The 12752-nt window shown below is 28.6% G+C and overlaps 1 protein-coding gene across 2 annotated transcripts; it reads right to left on the bottom strand.

The window, feature by feature from the left end:
- Nucleotides 1–1268: 1268 nt before the first annotated feature.
- Nucleotides 1269–6372, bottom strand: LOC136088655 (uncharacterized). 2 transcript variants are annotated; one of them, XM_065812904.1, is made up of 8 exons: nt 3325–6372; nt 2774–2871; nt 2541–2669; nt 2336–2432; nt 2052–2121; nt 1838–1928; nt 1603–1750; nt 1269–1458 (listed from the first exon to the last, which is right to left on the bottom strand). In XM_065812904.1, exon 1 carries the CDS (start codon nt 5824–5826, stop codon nt 4612–4614), a length of 1215 nt encoding a protein of 404 aa, XP_065668976.1. In that variant the 5' UTR covers nt 5827–6372; the 3' UTR covers nt 1269–1458; nt 1603–1750; nt 1838–1928; nt 2052–2121; nt 2336–2432; nt 2541–2669; nt 2774–2871; nt 3325–4611. The 2 variants fall into 2 exon arrangements, with proteins under 2 accessions (XP_065668976.1, XP_065668975.1); XM_065812903.1 differs by lacking the exon at nt 1838–1928.
- Between the last annotated feature and the right edge of the window lie 6380 nt (nt 6373–12752).

Genomic DNA, 12752 nt, shown 5'->3' with positions numbered 1-12752 from the left:
AAAGGATAAAGTTGAAAGAAATACAATATTAAGAAAATCTAAAGAATTAAGAGATTCAAAAGAAAATGTATACATCAACCCCGATCAAACCCAAACTGAAAGATGTAGTTCAAAACAATTAAGAAAACAGTGCAAAGAGAAAAACAATACTAGTTCAAATGGAGATTTTTACTATGATATTAGAAATAATAATGTAGTTAAACTCAAGAAATAGCAATTATCAGTTCAGTTAGTGACACCCAGCAAATTAACTATAACAGCAACACCAATTGTTTACCAACCATCATACAAAACCAACCTTTTAAAAACATCAAATTCAAATAAAATTTCTTGTAAAAAGCGGAATGCCTCAACGGATTGTTTTGGGACCCATCTTTTTTTTAGTTTTTATAAATGAAGTAGCTACATGTATTGATGGTGATTGCAGCATTAAGTTTTTTGCTGGTGACAGCAAGTTATATCAAGCAAGCAATGATGCAAACAACATCCCGCTAAAAAATGAGTCGTTGATTTGATGTTGATTCAATGTTTCTCGTCAACATTGATTCCATATTGATTTTTTGTCCAAAATGTTAGCCACTTATCAACGTTGATTTGGTGTTTACAAAAAACGTTGATCGAATGTTGCTTTTCAACGTTTAATCAACAATCATTTTTTCCTGGTGATTCAACACTGATTTTTATAATACCTGACGGTATTTTGATATCGCTTTTTGATGCATGTATCAAAAAAATATATATCAACAGTTTACGAAATATATATATATATATTTAAACAACTTTAAAATGTATTCTACAAAATAGAGTGCTCAATGTTCTTAAAAGAACTGAGCAATTATAAATTAGTAGAAAATCACTTAAGAAAATTTTTTTTCATTTAACACTGTATTTCATCGATAAAAAGACTCATCAGAAATGCTCTCATCAATAAAAAACTCAGTATTTCTGATGAGTCTTTTTATTTATGAAACACAGTGTTAAATGAAAAAAAACTTTGTTAAGTGATTTTCTACTGATTTATAATTTATATATATATATATATATATATATATATATATATATATATATATATATATATATATATATATATATATATATTATGTATGTATATATATATAAAATATTTGTATATAAAATTTATACTTATTGCTCAAATCTTAATTTGTTTTGTAAAAAACAGGCTGTAAATAAAGGATTTAGCAAAAAATTTATTGATAGAGCAATTCAAAGCTAACTCAAAAGAATAATGAAAGAAAGTAGGCACTACATTAAGTAAGAAAGTTTTTTTATTGAATTTAACACAAAATTTACATTTTCAAACAATTTATTTAGCGTTTGCAGCATTGTTCATTTTCAAAACTTTTTGATTGAGTCGTGTTCCTGATTGACTTAAAAATTTCGAAATGCCTGAATAACATTCGCAAATATTTGCATCATGATGCTGTCGTGTAATCGCATCTAAATCAAAAATTCAAATCAAATTTGAAAAAAATCAAACTGCAGAAATTATAGCAAATAGTTACATAAATGACTGACTAGGATAAACAAAATATATTTCCTGTGAAATAAAAAATCTAAAAAAATGCATAAAACCATTCTTACCCACTATCATATGATACAGGGTGTATGTTTTAAAATTTATCTTCAATGAACCACCCGAGACATTAAAACAGGCCCCAGCGTCCTCGCTCATCAACAACTTTCCAAAAGCAAAAGCCAATTTACCTCCACAACGACTAAGAGAACTTATCTATTATTAAAAAAATAGAAATTACTTAAGGGTCAGAACACATATTATGTTTATTCTATATGAATGAAATTATCTTAATTTCAATACATGGATTTTTAAAATTGACTCTTGAATCACTTTTCTCTTTTATCTATTTTTGCCATCTCAACGCAACTCAACGCAAATCTTTTTTGAAAATCTTTTAAAAAAAATGTAGTAAAATAAACAATATTATTATTATTTATGTAAAATATTTTGTAAAAAATTAACCATGAAAAAATACCTAAATGGGAAAAATAAATAAAACTTTTATTTAATTTACCCTGGCAAGACAAATGTCTTTCTTTGCTATCCTCTTTATCCAAAACACAATTTTTAGAGCCATTTTCTACCTAGGTATAGATAAATTATACATACAAAAATTAAATAAAATTTTTAAACATTATATAGTGATTTTTATTTAAACTTGTCAACAAACATGTATTTATAAAATATTTGTCAACAAAATTATATTCTATAACATATAGTTCTGATTTCTATTAATTTTTTTACTGCACACGCACACAGAATTTAAAAAACAAAAGCAACATTAGGACTTTTTTTTACCAATATATTTGAAGACAACATCATTTTCCCTTGAGATAGATTAGTTTCTTTCGAGAAGTCATTGTTATTTTCAGCAACTGAAAAGCTTGCTATTTCACTATGTAAATGGGGAGTTAATATTGATTTAAAAACATCTATAATTCAGTAAAAAAATAAGCATTTTATTTTAACAAACCATTATTTTACTTTTACAAAAATAGTTAACCTGCTATTTGGAATCACGTTAGATGTTCTTTAGCTATTTGAACTATCAAAATAGTATCTTCCGTATAGTTCTTCATCACCAATCACAATATCTTAATCACTTTCACAAAATGTCATTGCTGTCTTTCTCCTTTAATATAAACTTTACTTTATAAACAAAAAAAGTGCATGATTTGTGTAATTCTTTATTGCAAAATTTTTTATTTGTTAAAAACTAATTTTAGTAAAATTTACTTTTGCTTTGTCCCTTTTTTCTCTTTGATGTCAGTTTCAATATTTGAAGTATCTGCTGCTTTCTCTAAGTGTGACTGAGCTTCTTCATAAACACAAATCTATGTACGTAAAATCATTTATCAATATCTAATGAAGATGTAATTGAAATTTTTGGGGCAAAAGCAGGCCCTATGAGAATGGAGTGCAATTGGTGCACCGCATAAAAATTAATGAATTTTAATGAAAAACCCATGAAAATTAATGAATTTTTTAGTTTTTAAAAAACACTAAAAGTTTAAAAAAAAAACTAAAAACATAGTTTAAAAAACTTTTTTTAATCGTTGGAAATCTTCTTTAAACATTCTAAAGACATTCAGAACATATAATTTAAACAAATGCCCGTTGGAATATTGGATTTAAAATAAGTGATATTAAATGAGACTATAGTCGTATTGTAAAGCAGGCCTAAAATAAATTTGCACCAGCACATGATTATCCTCTTCAGTGCCCTGGTCAAAACAGTTCAATATCTAATTCAATTATTTTACATTTTTTTATAGTAATATGCAAACCTGTAGTGTATAAAATCCTAGCAGGGTATATCTTCCAATCAGAGGTTGATGCCTGCAAGGTTGTGACAGCTTTACGAATTGCAGCGGAACTTTTAAATGGCAGCCAGAAGCATTTCCCATCATTTTTCATCCAACTTTTAGCAATCACTTCCACTTCTTTAATTTTTCCATTTAAAGTTCAACAATGGCAAATGAAATTTCAATATTCTGGTGCAATTTAATTCTAAACAATCTTATATAAGTTACAAAATAAAATTAAAAATACATTAGAGATTAAAAACAATGAACTTCGTAAAACGCTTTTTAGATTTATTAATGTAAAACACCAGTGTAAATATTTTATTATTTCTATAAACATACCAGGTATTTGTTTCACACAAAAAATTTATAAATTAAAATGCATTAAACTCACTTTAAATTTGTTTAATGAACTACATATTTGACAAATTTACAACAAATTTTACAAAATGACACATGCACAGACATTCTTTAAAAATTGATGGTCTGCAAGTATAATCAAAGTTTGTGTTTTTAATTCAAGAAATCAGTGATCATAAGCAATATCACAATGTCTAAGCACAAAAAAAGCATAATCACCTTTTTAAACAGGTATCATCAAGCCTTTCTTCAAAAGTTCTTTTTTTTTCGGAAAAATTGTTTTTAGGTTGGCTAATGAATTTACATAACAAACGTCTAAATAATATGTTTCAAAACAATCAGGAAAAAACTTTCGAACTGAATGAGGATTTAGAGCCTTGCATTTTACAAGATCTACCAAAACCTCTTCTACTAAAATAAACCCTTTGTCTTGAATAAAATAAACTCTGTCTCATAGATTTGATGTGATCTTTTTATTTACCACTTGAGCAGAAATTTCTTTACCATTCCTTTCTCTAAGAAAAATATCCAACTTTTTTCTCTCATCTAATTGATTCACTATTTGGGCAACAGTCTGATGTGATTTTTGCACCATTTTTTTAATTCAACCCAAAAAGTTTTCAAAAGGAAAAGCTGATAGATGATCAAGACTCTCCCCAAATTTAACACAATCATCAGCTAAATGAATCATGCTATGAACATTGTATGTTACCACGATCTCCCCATACAAAATTTGTACTTCTCTGACAAACTATATAAGCAGCTGTTTAGCAAATGCCACTAACAATTCATTTTTGGCCATTTTATTAGAAAGCAGTATGTGCATAGCAATTGAAAGAGAAATAAATAAGTCATAGTTTTATTTTTTTTTCCTTTTTAAAACAACAGGTCCAGCATAAAGCAGAATAATCAAAACTCTGTTGCTTTCCACTTCTCAAGTTCATTTAAAGAGCGTGGTCTATGTTGAAAATTGGATGGTGTATAACTTCGTAAATTTATGAGTTCATTTGAAATACTGTCTTTAACAGATTGACTTATTCTAATACATCGGGGACCTTTACACCAGTTTATTAGAAGTTTTTTAACTACCCCAAGACATACAAGGTGCATATAGTCTAATGGGAATTCAGTTACCATTGGGAAATTTAACTGAACAAGTGGAGAAAGACTCTCAAGCTGGTGACCTTCTTTATAAAAAATATTTTTAAAAGCCATGTCAGTACAAAGTAAAGTAGTCGTTTTCAATAATCTTACGCCATGTTTTTGTGTGCCAACTGCCATACATCTTTCACAGCTATGATAGCCACTATGCCCTATAATGCATTTAACAAATGCTCTTGCAGACACATCACAAACAAAAGCTTTAATAGTCACCAGCAGCTGTTTATACCCATTAGTTTGCAATTTTTTTATTTCAAGAATAAAATCTTCAAAGCACTCATCCAAATTGTTTGGTTTTCCCTGACCATGCCAAATTGCAACAGCATAGGATCCTTTTCTGTTAATTGTAACTAGTATAGGCCAAATGGAAGTCTTTTTACTATTGCACATAGGTGCACCATCAATACTTACAATTAGATCAAGCTTTTCCTTATTTCCAACTGTTGATATGTAATAATCAATTGCACTTTTAACTCCAAGATATATATAATCGCCTTCACTGACATATAAAACATTAACTTTTTGAAGAGATTTTTGTAATGTCTGCCAGCATTTTGGTATAGATGGAGTAAATTTATTTAAGTGAAATAAAAGTGCATTTAAAGCATCATCTTTTATACAGTATTTTAATAACCACTCATATAAAAAATCTTTTGTTGAAGTTAGAGTATCAATACTACTGTATAAACTATTTTTAAATGCAATGTCGTCAACATCACAATAATTAGATTCAACTTTACTTAAACAAAATTTATTTTCTGGCGAAGTGATTGAAAACATCAACATATCACTGTGCACATCTTCAGAAACTTCAAAAATCTTTTGAATGTCTAAATCTAGATGAACGCAATTTCCTCTACCAACAATGTTGCACTCTTCAAGAAGATATTTTATTCTTTTTTCAGTATTTCGTTTTTCTTTCATAAATTCTCTCATATATAGGCTTCTGTCATATTTAGGCATTATTATCTTTATTTTATTACATCACAAAAGAAAAAAAAATAAAGGCATTATTATTCTTATACAGAAAAAATCAATTTAAATTGCATTTTGTACTATATGATTTAAGTTTGCAGTCAGAATTTATCAGGCAAATACTTGCAGCCATTAATAATTTGCTATGATAATAGTAATGTTATTATAATAAGCATTAATAAGCCAAATTGCTGCTAAGTTGTGACTTTTTCATGTTAAATTGTTAAAATATTTATATTAAGATGTTCTATTATCCTCAAATAGTTAAAAAACTACCCTAATTTCATTAGGATAATCTTTATTCAAGAACTGAAAAAATAATTACTTAATAAAATATATGTTTTTCAATAAGTTTATACTCATTTTATACAGTATAATACAATTAAAATTTGAACAAACGTTTTATAACCACCAAAAATAACAAAAATATCCCAGCAGAAAATGCTCAGCAAATTACTGTTAGTAAACGGCTTAATAAATTTGTTTTTTGTCAACAGTAAATCAACGAACGCTCAGTGTTTGTAAATAAACGTTGATTTGCTGTTGATAACATTGCTGTTGCAACAACATCCATTTATGGTTGATCGCCGTTGATCGCTAATATCAACGCAAAATCAACGTTGATCAACATCAAATCAACACTTCATTTTTTAGAGGGATATACCTCATCAATACATTAAAAAATATTTTCAGAATGGTGAAAAGTTTGGCAACTTAATATAGCAACCAAAAAATGTTTTCATCTACGCTATAGAAACAGTTCTTTACCATTAAATTTATACTCAATGAACATTGGTACATCTATTGAATCTATAAGTTCAATTCAAGATATCAGTATAGTCGTATCTTCGGATATGAAGTTTTGTAATCACTGTTCTTTCATTGCAAGCAAGGCACATTCTCGTTTCTACTTACTTTTAAAATCCTTGATCAGTAACAATTTCAAGCTTCTGATCAAAGCCTATAAAGTTTATGTTCGACCTATCATAGAGTCTTGTACATCTGTGTGGAATCTTTTAAAAGATATAAGTTGGTTAGAAAAGGTTCAGAAAACTTTTACTAGAAGTGTCTTTAAAAGATGTTGTATTTCTTATAAAGGTTATTCTTCAAGACTCAATATCTTTAATCTAGAACCTCTTGAGTGCCGTAGAATAAAATTTGGTCTTGTAATGACCAATAAAATTATACACAACCTTGTCGATCTACCTTTTTCTGACTTTTTTACATTTTCTCCATCGTACTATCCTACAAGATGTCATGCACCAAAACTTTCTTCACGAATTAAATGTAAATATGGTTCACGAAGATTATCCTACTGTGAAAGAATTATAAAGATATGGAATTCTCTACCTTATTATATTGTTTACTCGTCCGCTTTGTCTTTGTTCAAATCAAATTTAAAAAAGTACAATGTTCATCACCATTGCACACTATTTTAACTAGTTTTTTTTTTCGGTGTTAAATAAGTGTAATTTTGATATTGTAATTTTGATATTTTGATATACCTGTATCACCGTTTTGTATTTCTTATTTTTAAATACAAATAAGTAAGAAAATAAAGAAAATAAATAATCAATTAATCATTTACATCAGCACACCCTAGTGGAAATGTTTCTTACAAAAAAAAAAAGTACACCAGAAACGGATTCCATTTTCGAAACCACCGTACTTTGTTCTGTTATGACCTAGATTTTGAAAATATTCTGTTGACATCTTTCAAAAAAAAAGGGGGTTAAACGGGCAGGCTATGAATTTTTGGTGTTCAAAATAGGTAACTTCCAGAAATTGTGCAAACTTTAAACTTTGTAATATTGGTACTGGTATCAAATAAGAATGTTTTCCAAAAAATTACAATGATAGGAGCTTGGGAGCAATATTCATCTGAAAAATCAAGACTCACTGTCCCAAATGTGGAAACAAGAAAAAAAAAATTTTTTTTTTGCATTGCCTTATAATAGATCCAAAATTATCAGGAAAATTAATTTATCTTTAAAAAATTTCTTATCGCTCATAAATGGCGAGAAAGGAAAGTTTGAAACCCCCTCTATTTGAAGGGGTTGTCAACTTTACAAGGTCATAACTTTAGAAAGTTGAAATAGTTTTTTCCTAAATGAGAATTTTATCGATGCATTTTAGTCGAGTTCATATTGGTAGCGTTTTTTTTTAAGTGCTATTATTTCCTCCTTCCTTAACACATCCTTGGACCTTTGAGGCCCAAATTTTATGGAAAATTTTAAACAATACGTTAATTACTGTAAAAAAGCGTTTCCATTACAAGTTAAATGTATAAACAACATTCCTCTGTTTTGTATACTTCCTTGTGGTATACCGCAAAAAAAATTTATTAATAGATTCTATGAACTTTTTTTATCTGCTGCAATATTTAATAAAAAATGTTTAAAAATTGATAAGTATTGCTCATATCGTTTTAAAATGCCAAACATTAAAAACTCTCAAAAAGATAATAGAGCTTTAGTCTGCCTAATTTATTTATTTAAAAGGATCAGGAATGACAAAAGTTAAAGAAGGAAGTATGACATTGAACAGAATACATAACTTCTTTTTAAAATCATTTGACTTAAACAATGAAAACTTTCCTAATGACATTCGTACTAAATGTAGAAAAACATTAGAAAGACTTGAAAAAGGAGATAAAAACATTATTTTGAGGAAACCGTATGAATTCTCAAAAGTCAAAGTAAGTATGCTTACCAGAAACCAATCATTCTGTGTTTGTGACATTTGTGAAATTGCTCGAACTACAATTGCTTTAAAAACAACATCTGAAAATAGAGGAGAATCAAGTTGGGAAGGGTAAAGGCATCATCACTTGGAAAAATAAAAATATGTAAAAGTTGTAAGGTTATCATTGGAAGAGGATTACCCCACCCTTGCGCTCTCACAACGAGAAGAAAAATTTAAAAGAAGAACTTGACAAAGGTAGGACGAACCTTTCATTTTTGATTTAATATTTTAAACTTGAAATGAAGAAATTTATGTAAAATATTTGAAATATAAAAACTGAAAACATGGAAGTAAACTTCTTTTGATATTAAGATATTAAGACTTGGTGCTGAAGAAGCTCTTCGAAAGCGCTTTTTCCAATTGAAAAAATCCTAATATTGGAAATAAACAAATTTAAAAACACTTGTAGGCTTAGTAATGCACAGGGAGCCAAAGTTCTTTGTATATTTAGAAGCTGCAAGAAAAGAGAATTATTTGAAAGCATTGTAAGAGAGAAATTAAGTGAAGAAGATAGGTTTTTAAATAATAACTTTAATGTTAAAGAAATGATTTTTGAAAAAGATTGCAGACAGTTGGTTTATTGTAAAAACATTTAAAAAAACATTTGTTGAGACAGTAATAAAAGAAAGAAAATTGTCAAAAGTGTACATTTTAAAGACGGTCATTGTTGTTGGAGGCGGAATTTTAAAAGTTTATTTAAATATTATAGAAAAAGTGACAGAATGTAATGTCAAAAAAATTTTTTAGCTATGAGGAAGGAATAGGTAATGAAAAATACAAAGATGGTGGCGTAAACAAGTTGTTTATTATTGGCTTAAAACAGAAAACGTCGCTGATTTTCATTCAAATCTTGAAAAAATCACTATTTTAAAGCTAAATAGTTTAAAATACTTTTTGTTCATTTGATATAAACATTGGTCAATATTCTTTGGAAAGTGCAGCATCAACACATCCTTGCCTTTGGTGTAACAGCAAAGAAAAAATGCAAGATTTTGAAAATTATGGTGAGCTCGGAACTCTAGGAAGTATCCGTTCATTAGCTAATGCCTACAAAGCCTTCTGTAAAGACTTTTAAAAAATTCAAGCTTTCAGCTGCATCTTATATTGATTGCGTTAACCTTCCACTGGTTGATCTGCCTGATGACATAAAAGTTATTGAAATTCTTGCTTCAATGTAACTTCATTTACTTTGAAAATTTTTAAAAGCCAAAGCTGCACAATGTTCAAATTAAACGTGTTCAAAACTGCAAAAAAGTATACATGTGTTAAAAGAATTAATAAAATCTTCCAAACTGGAAAGAGATTAACATATTATTTCTATAGATAATTCCTTTAAATGTTTAAAATCTGTTAAAATTGTATGTCTTGGTTTAGTTTGTTACCTGAATATGAGTCAACCATTAACGAATACAAAGATGCTTATGCTAAACTTGGTCTACGAGTGTCACTGAAAGTGCATGCTCTTATCAAGCATATTGTGAATTTCTTTTACTTCTCACTTTTTCATTTCTTTATTTGGATTGGAATTTTTCACAAAATTCCAATCCAAATAAAGAATTATGTTTTTGGTCTGAACAGGGCTCTGAACCTGTTCATTATAATTTTTAAAAATTTTTGGGATACAAAGTTTTTAGTAGCCCTAAAGACTATTCATAAAGCCTGCTTAAAGCCACTACTACGTACAACAACCGACCTTCTTTAACAGTTTTACTTTAAGATTAAATATCTTATAATATATATGCATATCTTTTATAAACTTTTATTGATTGTAAATGGAAATAAATAAAAAGGTAAGCATTAATTTGTGTCGTTTAAACCATTCTCTAATTAAAAAACAATTGAATATATACTAAAAGATCAATTTCAAGATTTTTTATTCTTTAAAATAAGTAACCTCCAGATATGCATTTTTACATTAAGACTTATAACGTGTTAAAAGAAAATCATGGTGATCAGAGTTTGGGAACAAAATTATCCTCAAATAATTTTTAACCCCAAATATTTTTTAGGGAAGCCCCAAATATTTTTTAGGGAAGCCCCAAATATTTTTTAGGGAAACCCCAAATATTTTTTAGGAAAGGGGGCAATGATAGCACTTAAAAAAAACTCTACCATTATGAACTCGACTAAAATTCATCTGTAAAATTCGCATTTAGTAAAAAACTATTACAACGTTTTAAAATTATGACCACGTAAAGTTGACAACCCCCTCAAACAGAACAAAAACAGTTTCAAACTTTCCTTTGTCGCCAGTTATGAACGATAAGAAATTTTTTAAAGATAAATTAATTTTTCCGATGATTTTCGATCTATTTTAAGATACTGCAAAAAAAAATTTTTTTCTTGTTTCCACATTTGGGACAGTGCCCAGTGGGCACAGGACGTAAAAAAGACGTCTTTTAAACGTCTTTTGAAGGTTTTGGACGTCTTTTGAACGTTCAAAAGACGTCTTATTTAGGTCCTGTGCCCACTGGGTGGATCTTGATTTTTCAAATGAATACTGTTCCCAGGCTCCTATCATTGTAATTTTTTGTAAAACATTCTTCTTTGATACCAGTATCAATATTACAAAGTTTAAAGTTTGCAACATCTCTAGAAGTTACCTATTTTGAACACCAAAAATTCATAGCCTGCCCGTTTAAACCCCTTTTTTTTTTGTTGTTGACAGAATATTTTCAAAATCTAGGTCATAACAGAACAAAGTACGGTGGTTTCGAAAATGTAATGTACTTTTTTTTTTCGTAAGAAATATTTCCACTAGGGTGTGTCAGTAATGGTTGAGTAAAATTTAAGGTGTTTGAATTGCTGTTTCTTAATATGAAACAACTCATTTTCTTTTGTCCTTCGTGTCGCTGAACCTTTATGCGACGTTGACTTTTTAGGAATTCCCAGTCAATAAGCCACTAGTCGTTACAAGAGTGTTGCAGCAATGTGTTTGTATGTGATTTATTAAAAAGACTGTCCAATTTCGATGTAGTTTTTAAGTTTTAAAGTTGTAGTTTTTTGCTTTACTTTTCTTTCTTGTCTTTTATTTTCAAGAATTTTTTTCAGTGTCTCATTCGGTTAAGAACAATCTGATCAACGCAGTCCTTTCTGCTAGACTTCATTGGAATTTGAGCAGGCAACTAAATGTTTTCAATGATATTGCTAACTTCATAATTTTGAAAAAAAAATCTTAAAAAGATGCTTTTGCAATCCAGCTCTATTTAATGATAGGTTTTCTCCTCAAAAGTTTTCTAAGAAAAAAACCAACAATCCAATGATTTTATATTGTTTATTGCAGTTGCTGGAATACGTATTGGATCAAATAAAAGTTGTTTTCCTGATTGTAGTACTGCTTCTTCTGCTTCAACAAATACATTATTTTCCAGACTTTTACAAGATCTACCAACTTTCTTTGGTATAGGCAAGGGCGCAGAGGGCGCCGCAACCCTAGTTGGTGCCCCTATTTTTAAAATTTTTTTATATTACCAGCGAAAGAACTTTTTTTTTTAGGAACTTTTTTTTTATATGGTGACCCTTGGACATCTGTCGGCCGGGACAAACTGTCCCTTACGATCCTCTCTCTTTGCGCCCCTTGGTGTGGGAGTTATTGCCATCGTTCAATACAAGACTGGAGCTTTTAATACAAAATCTGTTAGTAATAATACGTTTAGATATAAACTTTGTAACATTAAAAGGATATAGAGTAAGGTTCATTAAAAACTTTATAAATTAAACTGTAGCAACTTATTAACAAGCGGTATGTTTTTAAGAACAATTTTTTACAACAATCATTATTATATATTTCAAAAACAAATAATATTTACATGTCTCCGGTTTATATAAATGTCCACCACTTATATTAACAATACCTAAAGAGCGTTAACAATGCTGTTTTACGCATGTGCGTTTGGCATTAAGTTAAATAATAAATTAAAAAATTCGTGGTTTATAATATAAAGTACTGGCTTTTACCCCGTGCATTTAAAAAAACATATATATTTTTAAATGCAAGTCCGTCGCACGAAAGGGCTACTAGGGACTTGCTTGTGGTTGTCGTTAAAAATATATATTAATATTATAACTATTATAATAATACTATATATTATATTATAATAATACTATGTAGTTGTAAAGAAAACTTACAGAAGACAAAGAGAAGTCTTTTCATTGAGAACCTTTAATAT

This window comes from Hydra vulgaris, chromosome 12 (genome assembly GCF_038396675.1).
Source record: "Hydra vulgaris chromosome 12, alternate assembly HydraT2T_AEP".
NCBI lineage: Eukaryota > Metazoa > Cnidaria > Hydrozoa > Anthoathecata > Hydridae > Hydra > Hydra vulgaris.
The sequence above is the reverse complement of the archived record's forward strand: the minus strand, read 5'-3'. Positions and strand labels throughout refer to the sequence as shown.

Coding starts and splice junctions, on each gene's coding strand:
- LOC136088655 (XM_065812904.1), bottom strand. CDS start 5,826: ATGCCTAAATATGACAGAAGCCTATATATGAGAGAATTTATGAAAGAA.